General features: G+C 41.1%; 1 protein-coding gene across 1 annotated transcript in view; it reads right to left on the bottom strand.

Annotated features, from left to right (window-relative positions):
* The window catches only part of RASGRF2 (Ras protein specific guanine nucleotide releasing factor 2), a 234112-nt gene that overhangs the window by 10630 nt on the left and 203110 nt on the right, over window positions 1–20372 (bottom strand). Inside the window, exons 19-22 of the mRNA XM_065874125.1 lie at window positions 18410–18522; window positions 4833–4893; window positions 4416–4519; window positions 2206–2290 (exon numbers count right to left, since the gene is read on the bottom strand). Coding sequence (XP_065730197.1) covers window positions 2206–2290; window positions 4416–4519; window positions 4833–4893; window positions 18410–18522 — 363 coding nt within the window. The remainder of the gene's footprint in view (window positions 1–2205; window positions 2291–4415; window positions 4520–4832; window positions 4894–18409; window positions 18523–20372) is intronic.

The raw sequence follows: 20372 nt of genomic DNA, 5'->3' as shown, positions 1-20372 counted from the left end.
GAACATCTGCATCTTATCTTGCTGAATTTTTTTTCCACCAGCAGTTAAAGGGACCTATAGTTTCAAGGCTAAGTAGTGTAATTCTATTAGTTCAAGCCAAGAGAAAAAGAGGCAACTTAAGAAACTCAACACTCAGGATAGGGAAAGGAAAAGACTAGAACAGGATTGATTAGTAATAAAGGGAATCTGGGGTCCATAATCTTATATCCATACACTAAATCTGATGAGTACACCAATTCTTTGATAATTCCATAGGTATTTTAAATCTCACAGGGCCTCAGAACTATCATTGTGCATATTTATTAAAGAAATTATTTTGTACTGAGCACCTAGTAAGGACCATTCTTTTAGGTTGTGGGAACAGGAAAAATAAATAAATCAGTCTCCCTGACCTTAAGGCATTGAGCCTGGTTAGGTGGGAAGGTGAGGAGAGGCAGACAGAAACAAGTAAATACCACAAAGCAAAATGCAAAGCTAGGGCTGAGTGGGGGGCGGAGCTTGAGAAATAGAGGCAGCATGGGGCAGGTGGAGGAGGAGGAGAGAGATTGTGCCTGCACTGAACCCTGAAGCGTGAGGAGAAGCTAGCTACTGCTTCCCATCAAAGTAGAGGAGTGTCTGCAAAGGGACAGAGGGGGAAGGCATGGTGGCATGGAGGATCTGGCAGCTGTCTGAGGAGCACGGGGGTTGGTGAGAGACAAGGATGACAGGAGGCGGGGCTCCTGTAGGCCAGGTTGAGCGGCTGGGGCTGTATTGTGAAGGTGAGAGGAAGCCACTGACAAAATTTCATCAAAGAGATAGAATTAGATGGGCCTCCGAGAGAAGTTATTTCCGTGACACTGTGTGAAGAAAGGGTTGGGTGTCAGTGAGATGGGGGTAGGGAGATAGTGAGTTAGGAGCTCCTGGAGAAAAGAATGAAAGGCCAAATCAAGATTATGGCAGTGGGAAGGGAGGGGAAAAGAAGAGTCTGAGATGTGTAGATTTAGGGTTCACTAACATGTTGAGGGGTGAACGAGGTGGAGAAAGGAGAAGAAGCGGTCGAAGATGACCTCTAGATTCCGTGCTTGGTTGAGTGAGTGGCTGGTGGGGCCATTACCCAAGACCAAGGACAGAGAATAAGATGAAGAAGCAGGCTTGGTGGGTCTGGGAGGAACTCTGATGATGAGTTCCATCTGCAATCTGGACACAGTGCAAGTGGCCACCCAAGTAGAGACATGTGGGTATGGAGCCTGGGACTGAACCTCTGATTTGAGTGTCCACTTCATCCCAACTGTATGTACAGCACAGGCAAAAAAGAAAACAAAATAGGTTTAGTGTGTACAGAAGGGGCTCTGCTTCTCAAAGAGTGGCCCAGACAGGTCATGTGTCCTGTCCTTTAGGAAGCAGTGACATTTGATGCTTGCTATGTAATAACACCTATTCCACATGTACCCTCAGCAAAGCACTGTCTTGGGAATTTGCACTGTTGTTTTGTATTTTGATTCTGGATGACATTAATTTACCTACAGGTTTCCTGGTAGTCTTTTTTTTTTTTTTTTTTAAAACATCATCTTTAGTAGAATTGAAAAGGGAGCCTTCCCTTTGCCGGGATAGGCCTGAAGACATTCCAACACCTGTGGCTCTTCCACAGGACTAAGACCAGTAGGACAGCACCAATAGGGAGGAGGAGGGTATAAAAGCAACTCCATCTTAACTGCTGCAGAAGAGCAGAGGGGGAGATGGACCGACAGCTGGTTACCTCTGCACGCAGTCTCAGCATCACTGTAGTTACACTCAGAGAGGTTCCAGTACACCCTGGAGTGTACTGGGACTGAATATTCAGTAATAATGAGGAGGAGCTGTAGCAACCCAGCCTTACCATCACCAGTACCACCAGGGGCCAGTGACACAGTGCCGTTAGAACCAGTCAATCTACAACCATGAAGTAATCATGATCATGATAAAAATAATAGCAGCTACCTATGCATCACTGAGCACTTACCAGACTTGTGTACCATCAAATGTGAACTGGAAGGTAACTGGAAGTTATCACATCGCTGTGAACTCTTAGAGGATATTTAAGCTTTTTTTCTTTTTTTTAACATTCCAGCAGTTTTGTTTAAAAAGTGGGTGGAAGACTTCTTTTAATTTAGAGAAGGCATCTCAAGACCCTGATACTCATCTTCCTATAACACTCCCACCCAAGGTTTTATTTTTATGGTTACTCACATCATTGAAATGTTGGCTGGTTTTCATAATGTAAGGTGTTCTTTCATTTTTATCCAGCTTCATCCACCCCTGCCCAAGAAATTCTCTGAAAATTCAAAACAAAACACAAAATCAATTAAGTTTTTTAAGGGTGCCTATGATCCTGAATAATTATTATGAATATTATATACATTAAGCTTGACATTGCCCAACCCTGCTGCTCCATCTCAAATGAATTTTAGCTCAATTCTACCATTTCACCACTTGATGCCAAAAAGAAAAAGATTCTTCAGTTTCAGCTTTCTCTTATAAATGTTTGGAACCGGGTCCCTATTAGGATCATTATAAAGGCTTCTCTGAAATTGGAAAACAATGACAAGAGGAATAAAGAGCTTAAGTGCTAACTCAGAAACTAAGACCATTTTCCCTGGATCAGCTTGAAAAAATCTTAAGCCTTAGCAGAAGGCTTGAAAAATCCATCACTACCAAAAATGTTAATCAAGAACAGCATGTTTTCCTCCACTTTGCTCTGACAGTCTCCAGGAGAATGTCAATTCCATGGGCAGGGACTTTCCTTTGTTCGCCCCAGAGTCCAGAACAGTACACGTGGTAAGGGCCGAATGAACAAATGCTGGTGTTAGCACTTTGCAGCCCGTTCATGTGACGAAGGCAGTTACGGTGGTGGGAGCTCAGCCTGGAGGAAGGTCTGTCTTCTGAATAACATCCTGCTCCTTCATTTCACTCATGAGTGGGTCACTGGATCACAGCAAGCGAGGGACAATCAAGCTGGAGCATACAGGAATTATTTTGTCAAGGCATTACCAAAATTAAAATGAAATTACTCTGACACATTCTTAATCCACCAATGTTGACTGAGTCCCTTGATGTGGGTGGTACTGTTCCCATCCTGCAAGGCTGTTGGACATAAAGATGTGCTTTTTCCACGGATGAAAATTGGTACATGTTCACAGCAGCAGAGAGGAGGAGAGGTGAGAAGGGTCCCAGGAAGAGACCACACCAAGGGCAACCACAAAGATTCAGCCTTTGCTGTTTCTCCTCTTCCATAGTGGTCATGCTCCCCTCCCTCCTGAATCCTCACTGCACTGAAGGATAGTCAGGAGATGGGGGGAAGAGGCACTGCACTCCTAACTCAAGTCATCAAATAGTCAGTGGGTTCATTTGTACGGCCAAGGGGCCACGTTCCTTTCTTCCCCATGTTCATGGATGGGCCTACAATTGCTGAAAGTGGGAAAGAAGATAAAACGCATAAAAGAAAAGTCTGCAGGAGCATCTTCCGGCCCTGCCCCTTCTACTGTAGCTCTGACCACCAACACGGCTATGCCTGAGCCTCCATCATCCTGGATGTCCTCTTCTCTACATACGACATGGACCACAGTCATACCTCTTACCCAGCCCCTCCCATACATTTCATTTAGTTATAATTTCACAGGGGACTTATGCCAACAGTTGTTATTTGTCCAAACAAAGGCCTTGTTTGTAGAGCTGCTGATTAGGACAGCAGGAGGGGGCTTAAAGAGCCTCCCTTACTCTGCACACGAGACAGTTAAAAGGCAGTAGTGACACAGATGCTCATTACGTGACAGCGTTCACTCGGTAGATACCCACTCCAAGTGTGCTCTGTGCAAAGCACTGTCTTGGGAGTCTGCGCTGTTCTGGAGTCTCGATGCTCAGCAATACCACCTGCTGATTTATGGACATGGGGGAAAAATTGCAGCAGAATTCACAGAATTTCCCAACGTCAGTGTTTCTCAAAGTATAGTCTTAGCTCACGCAGAATTATCTGGGATTCTCACTGAAAATGTAGTTTCCTGGGCCTCAAACCTACTGGAATCAGGATATCTGGCGGGGGGGTGGTCAGGGGGCGGTACCTAGGGATGTACATTTTTAACAGGTTTCTCAAATGATTTTAGGCACCATGAAGTTTGAGAACCACTGTTATACTGTATTGCGGTTTCTATAACACAAAGATGTGAGAGGACAGAGAACTTCGCCTTCTATGGTAACCGTAGCACATACAGAAACACAAGACTGACCATCCTGAGAGTTCCCAATATTTCTACCTAAATATTTCCAACAGAAAGTGGAACCAAAAGACATTCAAGCGGGACCAAACCAACGTAAGACTAAGAGCCACAGCTCTGCGCACACGCCACCTGCTGAGGAACAATGTCAGCTGTGAGGCAGCCCTGCTGCCGCGAGGGCACACTCACTCGTACGGAATGCTTCTGAAAATGACGTGGTCCAGGAGGGTGATCTGCTCAGCCAGCTCCATGGCCGACAAGGTCTCAAAGCACTCGGCCTTCGGACAGTCCGTCTGCAAGAGATGAGGGCAGGGAATGAAACACACCGGAAGCAAGGTGCCTGCCAGCTCCCTACAGCTGCTTGGAGTACAAAGTCCACCCTAGATCCCAGCTATGAAGAAAACGGCAGAAAGTTCAGAAATAACAGCCGGCATTAACATCATGGACCAACCGCTAAACCCCAAAGCCAAATCTGGTTCTTCTCACACAGTTGCAGCGACAGAATATACAGTCCAGAACCCAGTTATCCGTTATGGGCACAGTGCTTGCCTTTGAGAGGTGAGTCTTACATATAATTGTGCAGGATAAGATCATGGCTGAACTTACCAGTTGAATTATGTCCTCCAGTTTTAGGTGGATGTCATCTTGATCATCTTGTGAAAGGGCCCTAAAAAAAAAGTCAAAATATCCTCCATGAAAAGAAAACAGACATCCCAGAAATGAAATGACGAAATGCAGTTCAGGTTTCCCTGGGGGGAAGTCGGAGGGTTCCGGTCTGCGAGGCTGTGGAGACGTGAATTGAAGACAGAGGGTCAAGGAAACAGGAAAACACACATGTTAAAGGCAGAGGACGATCATCAAGAGAGCTGACTTATAACACGGAGCCAACCTGTTACATACAAGTTGTAAATAAAACACCCACTGTGAAAGTGAAGCAGAGGGTAAGCTGGTGCTTTGCGTTACTGAGCGGATCTATGCCACGAATCTGGGTGCCTTGCGTTGCTATCGGTCAGGGTTTCTAACAGGCCTAAGTGTCCCATCCACAATCCTCCAGCCCCTACCCTGGCCCCTCCCTGCTGAGGCTGAGGCAGAAGATGCAGGCATAGGTAGACCAGAAGCTCAGGGGGGTTCCTGGGTAGCAAGAGTTCAAACAATACCAGGTAGAAAGCCAGCAGGTGAACTCTTCCCCTTTGCTCCCCAGATGGGCTTTCCCGAGACACATTTGGTACTGTATCCCCACACGTGGTGTTATTCAGCTCTCAATAAATATTTTTTTGATCAGTGACAAATGAGTAACTGAATACATAAGTTAAGGTGGGTGCTGGTTCCAGAGTGACAGTGATACTTTCAAGTCCAAGAGAAGTTCAGGGTCCAGGAAAATTAACCTGATTATATAACTTGCCATCTGGACCAAACACTTCAAGTGTCCTAAAATGAAGGCATAATCACATATTAAAAGTATTAAAATATTTAAACAGTGCCCAACCATGTAGCCTGTCTGCTGGAGGACACTAGTTTTAAAAAGCAACAATGATGTGATGTTCTATCGTGTTCTGAGTTGATAAAAACAAAACTATCACCCTCGAAAACACAAAATTAACTGAGGAGGGTAATTGTATGCTCATTACATGCCAGGCATGTGCTAACCATCTGACACACACTCTCTCCTATATCATTAAAAATCCCTATAAAGTAAGCATTATTATCTCCATTTTATAGATGAGGAAACAAAAGCTCAAAGAAATGGACTAACTGGCCCAGGGTTCGGTCCAGTTTGCTTTCCTGTTGCTCTTGCTTGTCACGAGCAGGCTTATGAAAGACACCACTTCAAAGGTCCAGCATAGAACACACACCAGAAAAGGTCAATTCCTTCTCCTCGATCTTCCTTCTCTCTAACAAAAGTTCTTGGCTGTTTACCCGGGAGCAGAATCCTTCTAGATCACAGGAATGGCAATCCTCTTGTCTGCAATTAGCCGTATCATTTGTGAGAAGAAAAAGTCACCATATGCTAAAGGGAAGATTAAGGTGAGGAAAAAATAAGTAAACATAACTCTTTCTCCAAAGACTGTTACATCACACTTAAGGGTTAGACACGGGAAAAGTGACTCTTTCCCAAAGCGCATGTCATCCTTTCTATGGTAGCCTGTGTTCTTGGAGAGAGATCAGTGGCCTTATAACTATGTGTACCCGTGGAAAAGATCCTTTTTATGAGGCTGGGCAATATTCTTAGCTTGGAAAGAAATGGTCCAGAAGTTATTTCGCTTCTATCAAATGTTTCTCTCCTCAACGATCTTACGCTAATGTTCCAAGATACATCTGGTCCCATTCAGTTACCTCACATTTCTCTCTTCAAAAGAGTCTGCCCTGTAAATCAAAATAAATGCTATCTCTTTCGAAAATGTCCCCTTAGAACAAAAGTTCTTAATCCTAGAGTATCACTAAATAATCTCTAGAGGTCCACAAACTTTTAAAAATGATATGCAAATGTTTGCATATATTCATATGTTCATTTTTCTGAGAGGAGACTGCTTCCATCATATTCTTTTGGGGGATCCATGACCCCCAACAAGGTTAAAAATAACTATAGAAATGTATACTCTGCCATAAAATGGCATGTGACATTTTGTAAAATACAAAAGATTTTCAGTATTATTATTAAGGAACCAGCTCCAGAATTTGATTGCCCACCCATGAATTCATTAGTGATGGCAAGTCGAATTCATTTTTCTTTTTTTTTTTATGCTTATAGTTACAGTTTTATTTTAAAGGATGTAACTCGGGAACAGCCAAGTACAAGGAAGAGATGCATAGGGCAAGTCGAATTCTTAAGGTAGATGCGACCCGAGGAAATAGAACAATATAGAGATGTGTTTAATAAATGAGGATGATCCAGCTGTCAAAAAACACTTTGCACCAAAATTAAAAGTGATTAGAAAGTAAAGAATGAAATTGATGACTAATTATCTTTGAAGACATTTTCAAGCCAGGAAAGGAGGTGAACAAAATCCACCTAGTAAGAGAGGTAGCCCCTGACTCCAAGTAAGAGTAGGAGCAGGACGTCATTTTGGTGTAAAAGTTCTAATGGGGCTGAACAAAATAAATGCTACGCCTAACACCGACATGTCAAATATTCTTGACCTGTAACGTGTAAACATCCACAGTGAGTACCTTAGCTGGATGTATCAAGTACCTTAGCTTGATACAATCGCCTGGATTCCCTTTGATTCTGGTAAACTGATTCGATTAAACCAAGCAAAACCTTTATCCTGGCCTGTTCATTTGAATACCTGGTTTATTGTATGAAGCAATTTGAAGAAAGTAGTTTTTCTTCTACAAAAAAAAAAGGAGTCTAATGCTGCTTGGGGCTGTGTGAGGTTTGTGGGTCCCCTTTTCATGACTGAACCCACTCCGGTTGACCATCCAAGAAGTCAATCATTGTTCCTTTTCATTCTATGGCATGTTAGTTGTCTACAAAAAACACTATACTGCATAGATTCAGAAGCCAGCTGGTCAGACAACGTTGGAGGGTCGTGGTATTTTAGGAATATAAAAATCTTGAGCAGAGGTTTTTATTCACAAACAGGGCCTCAAACTACCTATGCTAATTAAACTTCTTCAGCATAAAGTAATCCCTGTGACACTGTGTAAGGAGGGGATGATTCATCATAGAAGGCTTTCACTTTACTGCATTAATGTATTATGTGTTTAAATACATGTGTCATGTTTATATCTCACTGTTATATGACTTGAATGCATCTAAATCTTTAACATCGGGATTTTTTTTTTTTTTTTAACTTCTCACAATCCTAACTTGTATTTGATGGGAGGTGCGTTCAGAAACGTTCCCTTCAGATGTGAAGGCCTCTCTAACCCTGGTCCAGTTCCAACAGAGGATGGATTTGCTTCTAGTCTTCTGACTACCTTAGAGTTTGATGAATACTCCAGGATCCTGGGTTTTCCCCACATGTATCACTCATTATGATCAATTTAATATTTATGCACTTATAATGCAATACCAGATAAAAAACTTAAAAGGAAACGGGATTATGCAAATTCTATAACTAGAAAATTTCCCCTTCAAGTGTAGAAATCATGTAGTCTTAAAAACAGAGCCAAGAGCAACTGGCCTCTGTCCTCGAATGGGCCGCTTGCTTGCTACTGTGACGGGCTGGCCTGGGCCCATGGCATGGCCTGCCTCAGACTCTTCTCCTCCCCACCTTGTGAATGGTTTAATCTCATGTTGCTTCTGGGACCTGCCAGACCACCTCTTCCTTCCCATGCTTTCTCAAGCATGACTTTCCTTCCTGCTGGGCTTACTGGAGCCCACGGCTACCTATGCTCTGGCACTTTTTTTTTTTAAAAAGGCAGATGTCCATAAATGCATGGAAATGTTTAATACTAAATTCTCTTGGTTTCAGCTGAAAATAATTCCCTGTTTGTTTTCAAATTAAGAAATGAACTAACAGGAAAATCTTTATAATTTTCAGGTTGTTAAATAATCCTTTTTATTTCTGTTTCTTTCTCATATACCCCCATGATTTCTTTTTTTTTTTCATGAAGAGATTTCATGAATGAAAACATTCCTTCAGTTGATGGTTCTGTCTAGGTCTTACCTCCTACTCTACTTTCTAATCATTTTGACATGATTTTTAAAAACACACATTTCATACATATAAACATAAGTATCGGATATGTAAAATTATCAAACCCCCTAAAAACTAATACACGATTTATTCCTCCTATAATCACAATCTCATGTGCTGGGATAGGGACCCTCATACATAGTGCAAGTGGAATGAATTACTTGGTTGGAGAAATTCAATCAAATATCAGTTGTCTTCTTGTACCAGGGGGTATTTTTTGTTTGTTTTGCTTTGTTTTCCACAAATCTATTCACTGGCTTGTTGGGAAGATAAGTTAGTGCCCCAGGGACTCAGCTGATTCAAACTGTGACTCAGGGTCTGGCTGTCTGCTCAGCTGATGGGCTGGTGACCCCAGCGGCATCTGTCAGCTTTAGTTGACATGTTCAGGGCTAAACAAAGCCTTTGGTTTTGTTTTGGCTTCATGGGAAGAAAGATGGTGAGAGATGGGAGAATAGGTGGGATAGTGTAACATCTATTCCCTGCTTGGCTCTGCAGGTGGCTTTTGAATTCTTACGGTGGAACCAGGTAAGATGTGAAAAGCGCTGTTTTCACGAGAGAGAGACTCTGGGTTGAGTGAGGCTGCTCTGGGACCCAGGTGGCACAGGGACAAGGCAAGTGGCATCTTTCTCAGCTTTTTGATAGGGAAATGGTGGCTTCACAAGACTGCCAAGCAGCATTTTCCACAGAAACTCTGCTGGCACTGAAAGGTCTCTCCCTCAAGGAGCCTCAGGGCGGTAAGCTTGAATAAAGATGCTGAGGCAGGAAAATGACTGGGTTCATTCCTGAGCACATATTTCTTGAGACTTTCAGAATACCTGGAAGACTCTGCAAGGGACTAGAATTCTGGGTGGGCATTCCACCAGTGGAATTGCTTTTTTGTTTTGTTTTTTATTTCCTTTTTTTCTTTTACAATATAGCAGTAAGTGGGTTATGACTATGGGGGTTTCTTTGGTAAGAATTTTATTGAGATATAATTCATATACCAAACAATCCACCCATTTAAAGGTGTGTGTGTGTGTGTGTATATATATATATATATTTTTTTTTTTTTTTACTATTTTTTTAATACTGGAGTGTAATTGCTTCACAATACCGTGTTAGTTTCTGTTGCACAACAAAGTGAATCAGCCATATGCATACACATGTCCCCATATCCCCTCCCTCTTGAGCCTCCCTCCCATCCTCCCTATCCCACCCCTCTAGGTCATCGCAAAGCACCAAGCTGATCTCCCTGTATTATGCTGCTGCTTCCCACCAGCCAACTATTTTACATTTGGTAGTGTATATATGTCGATACTAGTCTCACTTTGCCCCAGCTTCGCCCTTCCACCCCATGTCATCAAGTCCATTCTCTATGTCTACCTCTTTATTCTTGCCCTGCAACTAGGTTCATCAGAACCTTTTTTTTTCTTTTTTTAGATTCCATATATATGTGTTAGCATACAGTATTTATTTTTCTCTTTGTGACTTACTTCACTCTGTATGACAGACTCTAGGTCCATCCACCTCACTACAAATAACTCAATTTTGTTTCTTTTTATGGCTGAGTAGTATTCCATTGTATATATGTGCCACATCTTCTTTACTCATTCATCTGTCAGTGGACACTTAGGTTGCTTCCATGTCCTGGCTATTGTAAATAGAGCTGCAATGAACATTGTGGGACATATCTCTTTTTGAATTATGGTTTTCTCAGGGTATATGCCCAGTAGTGGGATTCCTGGGTCATATGGTCATTCTATTTTTAGTTTTTAAAGGAAGCTCCATACTGTTTTCCATAGTGGTTATATCAATTTACATTCCCACCAACAGTGCAGGAGGGTTCCCTTTTCACCACTCCCTTTCCAGCATTTATTGTTTCTAGCTTTTTTGATAATGTCCATTCTGACCGTTGTGAGGTGATACCTCATTGTAGCTCTGATTTGCATTTCTCTAATAATTAGTGATGTTGAACATCTTTTCATGTGCCTCTTGGCCATCTGTATGTCTTCCTTGGTGAAATGTCTATTTAGGTCTTCTGCCCATTTTTTAACTGGATTGTTTGCTTTTTTGATATTGACCTCCATGAGCTGTTTGTATATTTTGGAGATTAATCCTTTGTCTGTTGTTTCATTTGCAAATATTTTCTCCCATTCTGAGGGCTGTCTTTTTGTCTTTTTTATGGTTTCCTTTGCTGTGCAAAAGCTTTTAAGTTTAATTAAGTCCCATTTGTTTATTTTTGTTTTTATTTCTGTTACTCTAGGAGGCGGGTCAAAAAAGATCTTGCTGTGGTTTATGTCAAAGAGTGTTTTTCTGTTTTCCTCTAAAAGTTTTGTAGTGTCTGGTCTTACATTTAAGTCTTTAATCCATTTGGAGTTTAGTTTTGTGTATGGTGTTAGGTAGTATTCTAATTTCATTCTCTTACACGTAGCTGTCCAGTTTTCCCAGCACTACTTATTGAAGAGGCTGCCTTTTCTCCATTGTATGGTCTTGCCTCCTTTGTTGTAAATTAGGTGCCCACATGTGAGTGGGTTTATCTCTGGGCATTCTATCCTGTACCACTGATTCTATATTTATGTTTTTATGCCAGTACCATATTGTCTTGATTACTGTAGCTTTGTGGTATAGTTTGAAGTCAGGGAGCCTGATTCCTCCAACTCTGTTTTTCTTTCTCAAGATTGCTTTGGCTATTCAGGGTCTTTTGTGTTTCCACACAAATTGTAAGATTTTTTGTTCTAATTCTGTGAAGAATGCCATTGGTAGTTTGATAGGGATTGCATTGAATCTGTAGATTGCTTTGGGTAGTATAGCCATTTTCACAATATTGATTCTTCCAATCCAAGAACATGGTATGTTTCTCCATCTGTTTATGTAATCTTTGACTTCTTTCATCAGTGTTTTATAGTTTTCTGAGTACAAGTCTTTTGACTCCTTAGGCTGGTTTATTCCTAGGTATTTTATTTTTATTTTATTTTTTTTTGCGTTACGCAGGCCTCTCACTGTTGTGGCCTCTCCCGCTGTGGAGCACAGGCTCCGGACGCACAGGCTCAGTGGCCATGGCTCACGGGTCCAGTCGCTCTGTGGCATATAGGATCTTCCTGGACCGGGGCACGAACCCGCATCCCCTGCATCGGCAGGCGGACTCTCAACCACTGCGCCACCAAGGAAGCCCGGTATTTTACTCTTTTTGTTGCAATGGTAAATGAGAGTGTTTCCTTAATTTCTCTCTCTGATTTTTAATTGTTGGTGTATAGGAATGCCAGAGATTTCTGTGCATTAATTTTGTATCCTGCAACCTTACCAAATTCATTGATTAGTTCTAGTAGTTTTCGAGTGGCATCTTTAGGATTTTCTATGTATAGTATCATGTCATTGGCAAACAGTAACAGATTTACTTCTTCTTTTCTGATTTGTATTCCTTTTATTTCTTTTTCTTCTCTGATTGCTGCAGCTAGGACTTCCAAAACTATGTTGAATAAGACTGGCGAGAGTGGACATCCTTGTCTTGTTCCTGATCTTAGAGGAAATGTTTTCAGTTTTTCACCATTGAGTATGATGCTTGCTGTGGGTCTGTCATATATGGCCTTTATTATGTTGAGGTAGGCTCCCTCTATGCCCATTTTCTGCAGTTTTTATCATAAATCGGTGTTGAATTTTGTCAGAAGCTTTTTCTGCATCTACTGAGATGATCATATGGTTTTTATTCCTTAATTTGTTAATGTGGTGTATCACATTGATTGATTTGCATATACTGAAGAATCCTTGCATCCCTGGGATAAATCCTACTTGATCATGGTGTATGATCCTTTTGATGTGTTGTTGGATTCTGTTTGCTAGTGTTGCTGGATTCTGTTTGCTAGTATTTTGTTCAGGATTTTTGCATCTATGTTCATCAGTGATATTGGTCTATAATTTTCTTTTTCTGTGATATCTTTTTCTGGTTTTGGTATCAGGGTGATGGTGGCTTCGTAGAATGAATTTGGGAGTGTTTCTCCCTCTGCAATTTTTTGGAAGAGTTTGAGAAGGATGGGTGTTAGCTCTTCTCTAAATGTTTGATAGAATTCTCCTGTGAAGCCATCTCGTCCTGGACCTTTGTTTGTTGGGAGATTTTTTTTTTTTTTTTTGCAGTACACGGGCCCCTCATTGTTGTGGCCTCTCCTGTTGCAGAGCACAGGCTCCGGACGTGCAGGCTCAGCGGCCATGGCTCACGGGCCTAGCCACTCCATGGCATGTGGGATCTTCCCGGACCGGGGCACGAACCCGTGTCCCCTGCATCAGCAGGTGGACTCTCCACCACTGCGCCACCAGGGAAGCCCTGTTGGAAGATTTTTAATTACGGTTTCGATTTTATTACTTGAGATAGGTCTGTTTATGTTTTCTAATTCTTCCTGGTTCAGTCTTGGAAAATTGTACCTATCCAAGAATTTGTCCATTTCTTCATGGTTGTCCATTTTATTGGCATATAGTTGGTTTGTAGTAGTCTCTTATAAACCTTTGTATTTCTGCAGTGTCAGTTGTGATTTCTCCTTTTTCATTTCCAACTTTATTGATTTGCATCCTCTCCCTTTTTTTCTTGATGAGTCTGGCTAAGGGTTTATCAATTTTGTTTATCTTCTCAAAGAACTTAGTTTTATTGATCTTTGTTATTGTTTTCTTTGTTTCTATTTCATTTATTTCTGCTCTGATCTTTCTTTCTTTCTTTCTTTCTTTCTACTGACTTTGGATTTTCTTTGTTCCTTTCTCTAGTTGTTTTAAGTGTAGGGTTAGATTGTTTATTTGAGTTTTTTCTTGAGGTGAGATTTAATTGCTATAAACTTCCCTCTTAGAACTGCTTTTGCTGCATCTCATAGGTTTTGGGTCGTTGTGTTTTTGTTGTCATTTGTTTCTATGTATTTTTTTATTTCTTCTTTGATTTCTTCAGTGATTTCTTGGTTATTTAGTAGCACACTGTTTAGCCTCCATGTATTTGTGTTTTCTACAGGTTTTTTTCCCGTAATTGATTTCCAATCCCACAGCATTGTGGTCAGAAAATATGCTTGATATGATTTCAATTTTCTTAAATGTACTGAGGTTGATTTGTCCCAAGATGTGATCTATCCTGGAGAATGTTCTGTGGCACTTGAGAAGAAAGTGTATTCTGCCACTTTTGGGTGGAATGTTCTATAAATATCAATTAGATCTATCTGTTTTATTGTGTCATTTAAAGTTTGTGTTTCCTTATCTATTTTCTGTTCGGATGATCTGTCCATTGGTGTAAGTGGGGTGTTAAAGTCTCCTACTATTATTGTGTTACTGTCAATTTCTCCTTTCATGGTTGTTAGCATTTGCCTTAGGTATTTAGGTGCTCCTATGTTGGGTGCATAAACATTTATAATTGTTATATCTTCTTCTTGGATTGATCCTTTGATCATTATGTAGTGTCCCTCCTTATCTCTTGTAGCAGTCTTTATTTTAAAGTCTGTTTTATCTGATACAAGTACTGCTACTCCAGCTTTCTGTTGATTTCCATTTGCATGGAATTTCTTTTTCCATCCCATCACTTTCAGTCTGTATGTGTCCCTAGGTCTGAAGTGGGTCTATTGTAGTCAGCATATATGTGGGTCTTGTTTTTGTATCCATTCAGCCAGTCTGTGTCTTTTGGTTGGGGCGTTTAATTCATTCACATGCAAGGTTATTATCGATATGTATGTTCCCATTACTATTTTATTAATTGTTTTGGGTTTGTTTTTGTGAGTCTTTTTCTTCACTTGTGTTTCCCATTTAGAGAAGTTTCTTTAGCATTTGTTGTAAAGCTGGTTTGGTGGTGCTGAATTCTCTTAGTTTTTGCTTGTCTGAAAAGCTTTTGACTTCTCCATTGAATCTGAATGAGATCCTTGCTGGGTAGAGTAATCTTGGTTGTAGCTTTTTTTGTTTCATCACTTTAAGTATATCCTGCCACTGCCTACTGGCCTGCAGAGTTTCCACTGAAAAATCAGCTGATAACCTTATGGGGATTCCTTTGTATGTTATTTTTTGTTTTTCCCTTGCTGCTTTTAATATTTTTTCTTTGAATTTAATTTTTGTTAGTTTGATTAATATATGTCTTGGTGTGTTATTCCTAGGGTTTATCCTGTATGGGACTCTCTGTGCTTCCTGGACTTGGGTGACTATTTCCTTTCCCATGTTAGGGAAGTTTTCAACTATAATCTCTACAAGTATTTTCTCAGACCCCTGTTTTTTTCTCTTCTTCTTCTGGGACCCCTATAATTTGAATGTTGGTGTGTTTAGTGTTGTCCCAGAGGTCTCTGAGATTGTCTTCGATTCTTTTCATTCTTTTTTCTTTATCCTGCTCCTTGGCAGTTATTTCCACCATTTTGTCTTCCAGCTCACTTATTCGTTCTTCTGCCTCAGTTATTCTGTTATTGATTCCTTCTAGTCTGTTTTGCATTTCAGTTATTGTGTTGTTCATCTCTGTTTGTTTGTTCTTTAGTTCTTCTAGATCTTTGTTAAACATTTCTTGCATTTTCTCAATCCGTGCTTCCATTCTATTTCTGAAATTTTGGATCAACTTTACTATCATTACTCTGAATTCTTTTTCAGGTAGATTGCCTGTTTCCTCTTCATTTATTTTGTCTTCTAGGTTTTTACCTTGCTCCTTCATCTGTGACATATTTTTTTGCTGTCTCTTTTTTTCTTTTTTTTATGAGTTGGATTGTGTTCCTGTCTTACTGACTGTTTGGCCTAAGGCTTCCAAAACTGGAGTTTGTAGGCTCTTGGGTAGATCTGGGTCTTGGTGCTGAGATGAGGACCTCCGTGAGACATCACTCCGATGAATAGTCCCTGAGGTCTGAGGTTCTCTGTTAGTCCAGTGGTTTGGACTCGGATTAAAGTATATATTTGAATGATTTTTAAATTGCATTCACTTGTTTATTTATTTAATATTGTTGTGCAATATTAAATTAGTTTTTTTTAACTGAAGTGTAGTTGATTTACAATCTTGTGTTAGTTTCAGGAGTATAGCATAGTGATTCAATATTTTTCCAGATTATAATCCATTATAGGTTTTTATCATGTTTCTTATCATGTTATTATCATGTCTTTTCTATAGACAAGGTAATGAAGCCTAAGGGAAGTTGAGTTTGACAAAGATGTAGCCTGGTTTTACTTGGGCTGTATTGGCTTGATGGCAGAAACTATTTTTCCCAAGAGCGACTGTCAGTGCTTTCTAATAATAATAATAACAACACCTGTAGCAGTAATATGAGTACTATTTATGTTTCAGGCATTGTGTTTGTTAGCCTCTTTACACATATAATATTGTGTGATTTTCACAACAACCCAGTGAGGAAGGTATTGATAGCTCCACTTTATAAACGAGGAAAATGAGGTTGAGATTGATTAAGAAACTTGACAGCTATCAGTGGCTGAGTGAAGATTTAAACCTGTGACATCCTGCAAAAGTTAGAATCAGACTCTGCTAGGTGTTACACTCCCAGGCTGTACCATCTACTAAAATTTCCATTCCTTATCAGTCTTACACTTCTAATTCTCAGGTCACTTACTCAGCAAAAATAATTTGTACATCTTAAGCCTGATGAATAATAAAGACCTGAGATGGTAAGTAATTTTCATCTGAAGTAGTAGTGCCAATCAGCTGAGTTCTGAGCTCACCTGCGGGTGCAGGAAGAACGTGCTCGGGATTGATTGGTGATATCTGGCATGGGTGCTGTGATGGGACAGGCAACATGAGGGCCTCAAACTGGCCAATCCTGACAGCCTTCCCCAGTCTGAGCCCCACCCCACTCCCATTTCCCTGCCAGCTATTTAGTCAAACGTCCCTAGGGGCACACACTTTCAGAACCTAGCTTTTAATTATCAATGTTTTAAATACAAGGAGGATAATCAACTGTTCACATGGAGAAAAGAGGAACGGCAATCACTCACAGATATGACCACTCATCCACCGATATCAGGCTTTATCTGAAGATGTATTTTGAATTTTAAAATCTGAAAATAAACATAGTAACTGAGTCCCTAAGCTCACTTAGATGTTTCATAGGATGGAAAAAGTGACAAAGGCTCTTAATAGTTTCCTAGGGTTGCCCTAAACAAGTACAACAAACTAGGTGGCTTGAAACAATAGAGATTCATTGTCTCAGAGGCTTGAAGTCCAAAGTCAAGGTGTCCACAGGGCCATGCTCTCTCTGAAACCTGTAGAGGAATCCTTCCTTGCCTTTTCCCAGCTTTTGGTGGTTTGCCAGCCAATTCTTGGCATTCCTTGGCTTGCAGCTGCATCACTCCAATCTCTGCTCCATCTTCACATGGCCTTCTCTCTGTGTCTCCCTCTGTCTTCCCACGGGCATCTTCTTATAAGGACACCACTCATATTGGATTAGGTGCCTGCCTGCCTCCAGTATGACCTCATCTTTACTAAGTACATCTGCAATTAGCCCTATTTCCACATAAGGTCATATTCTCAGGTACTGAGGGTTAGGACCTCAGCATACTTTTGAGTGGGACACAATTCAACCCATAATAGCACACAGACCAAAGAAGGGTCTGGCTATGGGATCTTGAGCTAATGGGACTAAGAATGACTTGTAGGACAATTGCTAAAATGTTACAGACCAGAATCTTGCATTGCTGCATCAGGGAGGGGCCTCCAAAGGCATGGTGGATTGAGCTAAATTGGACTCCCCTCTATACACAAACATTGTGGATAATGAAGAAACAACAATAGAGTTGAGCATAGAAGAAAGGAAGGGGTCTTTCCAGAGGTTGCGAATGAAGAGGGAAGTAGAAATCAGAACGGTGAAGGAGTACCAGGCTCTGGCAGATAGGGGGTGGGCTTTCCACCCCGTGTAGTGACAGACATATAGTGAGGTGGAAAGCTGTAACTGAAATGTCCATACAGAGACATGGATGGCTGCCCTCTTCATGTAAAGTGAACTGGAAAAAATCCACCCATCTGTTCGAGAAGCTATAAGAAAGTTTGTTACCTGCTTGGATGCTTGGTATAATGACAGACAAAAGCAGCCTCTAGTGGGAAACCTGAAGTACAAGACTTTGTCAAACTGAAGTGTGGGGTCCAAATTTATACGCCCTACCTGATGTGGAAATCTCCACCTAAGAAGCTGATGGTAAAATTTGTCCAGGACCAGTGAAACAAGCTGAAGAAAACGCATAGCTGCTCTATGACGGCACATCTACAAGCCAGGTGCACAAGACTCCCACAGAAACACTACAACCCCGCTCATAAACATGAACTTGTAATAGACACTTAGAACCCACATGAGAAAAAAACACCTCTGCAATGCCTGCTGGACCTGCAGGAGAGGATCTTCAGGCTTTTGGTTCTACAGTAAACCACCATCTGCCTTACACAACAGGAGCAATTGTACTGCACACAAGCTGTGTCACCCAGTCTGAAGTCTTCCCGCGGCAGCTTTCCCAGTGAGGACAGAATCCCTGCTGCCCCTCAGGAGTCTAATATACATCCTTCCGGTTGGACAGGATCTTATTTTCTACGAACACAGCACATATCAACCAGTGTGATTAACAGGCACCTACAATTGCCTTTACCTCAGGATGTTCGCTGTGGCTTTCCGTTCTTGGGGAAGAAGATCTGGGTCTCGCAAAACTTCTTCTAGCAAGTTTAGGACGTTCATCTTTAGTTCGTTGTTGAGTTCGAAATCCTATAAAATGAAATGGATCTTTTTAAATTTTAGTTTTGAAGGGTTTAGCTCCATGACACCATTCCTCGTGACAAATTTATGGAAATTAAAATGTATGGGCCCTAGACCCTTCCCCCTCCAGAGATTCTGACTTAATTGCTTTGGGATGGGGCCCTGCCGCTAGGCTCCCTGGGGGATAGGAATTCCTCAAAGAGACATGTGTGCCCCTTAGCCTGGAACACTGCCTCCCCCCAGGTTTATTTCCATTCATCTCTCAGCTCTAGGAGGTGATATACTTTCTCCCAGGAGCCTTCTTAAGTTGACCCAGTGGGACAAAGAGCTTTTCCTTGGTGTTCCTATGGTACAACCTATCATAACTTACTGTACTATAAGGGCTGATTTAATTGTCTGGTTTCCCATTGGTCCATGAGTAAGATCAGTAACTGGGGCATAACAATAGCTAAAGAAAAGATTTTTGCAAGAATAAAATCTGTCATTTGGGCAGTGACTTGAATGAAGAACTTCAGTACAGGTATGCTAAAGAATAAATGATACACACCAATGGGGCCGTGTCAAACAAACACAGGAGTGAGATTGAAAGGGTACCCACCCAGCAAAGTTGGTACCATATGAACACCAAAATGATTAATGAGAGTAATAAGTAATAGGCACCTGAATCAAAACCACCTGCAAGTCCCTACTGATGCCCACAAACAAATACATAAATAGAGAAATATATAAAGAGGGTGGAAGAGAAAACTATTCTTTACATTGGACTTCCAATAAATGCAAAGGAATATAAGAGTTAGAAAATCACCATTTTTGACCAAAGCAGTAATAACGGATCAGGTAAGGATCATGAATAGCTGCTGAAATGTATGGAGAAACAGAATTAATAGTGTCAGAGTACTCCTCCCACAATGCTACCGTTAGAGATTATTTATTATTTACAAAGGAAGAATCTGACAGATGCCACCTGAACCAAGTGATCAGAGTTGCCACCACCAGTAATGGAGCAAACCAACATCATGGACCCACTAAGGTAATGTTCCGTGAAGAATCATCACTTAGTATTTTTGCCCTAAATGCATAATCTCGCACCTGCATTGTGAGGAAGCACTGGCCTGCACACTCCAAAAATGTTAATGTCATCAAAGACAAAGAGAAACTGAGAAACGGGTCCAGTTTAAAGGACACCAAAGGGACCAGAGCTAAATGCAACAGGTGAGCCTGGATTAGATCCGGGATCGAGGGGGAACTGCTACACAGGGCATTACTGGGACAACTAGCAAAAACTGAGTCAGAACTATGTACTAGTTGAGAGCATCCTATCCATGTTAAATGGTCCTGAATTTGATCATTTTGCTGGGGCTGTTTCAGAGCAGGTCCTTGTTCTTTGTTGGGTTGAGGGGAGGAGAGAGAGAATGTGAGCGAGAAAAGGAGAGGGAGGGGGAACACTCATGTGGTAAACATGTGAACTATTCGTGATTCCAGATGTGTATCCGTGCACTTTGTTTAATTCTGACATTTTCTCTTGATTTGAAAATTTTCAAAGCAAAAAGTTAATAAAAAGGTAAAGTTGTAGTTCTTTTATTACATGCATTCTCATAAAATACCAACAGCATACTGGCAGCATCCTGGGATTGTCAGGTATTCAGAGGTGAGCTGAATGCCGCCATGACTTGCTTTCAAGATCTGACTCTGACAGACTATCTTTGTACATGCAGGCATGAGGGTTTATTTTCCCTCTTATATAAAGTTACCCATTATAAGTACATTTTAACTTTAGGAAAAGTAATTTTGAAGCACTGACACTCTGAATTCTTTTAAATGATTAGAGAGAATGTTGCTAATTGCAATGGATCCAATAA

This window comes from Phocoena phocoena, chromosome 3, assembly GCF_963924675.1.
Source record: "Phocoena phocoena chromosome 3, mPhoPho1.1, whole genome shotgun sequence".
Taxonomy (NCBI): Eukaryota; Metazoa; Chordata; class Mammalia; order Artiodactyla; family Phocoenidae; genus Phocoena; species Phocoena phocoena.
The sequence above is the reverse complement of the archived record's forward strand: the minus strand, read 5'-3'. Positions and strand labels throughout refer to the sequence as shown.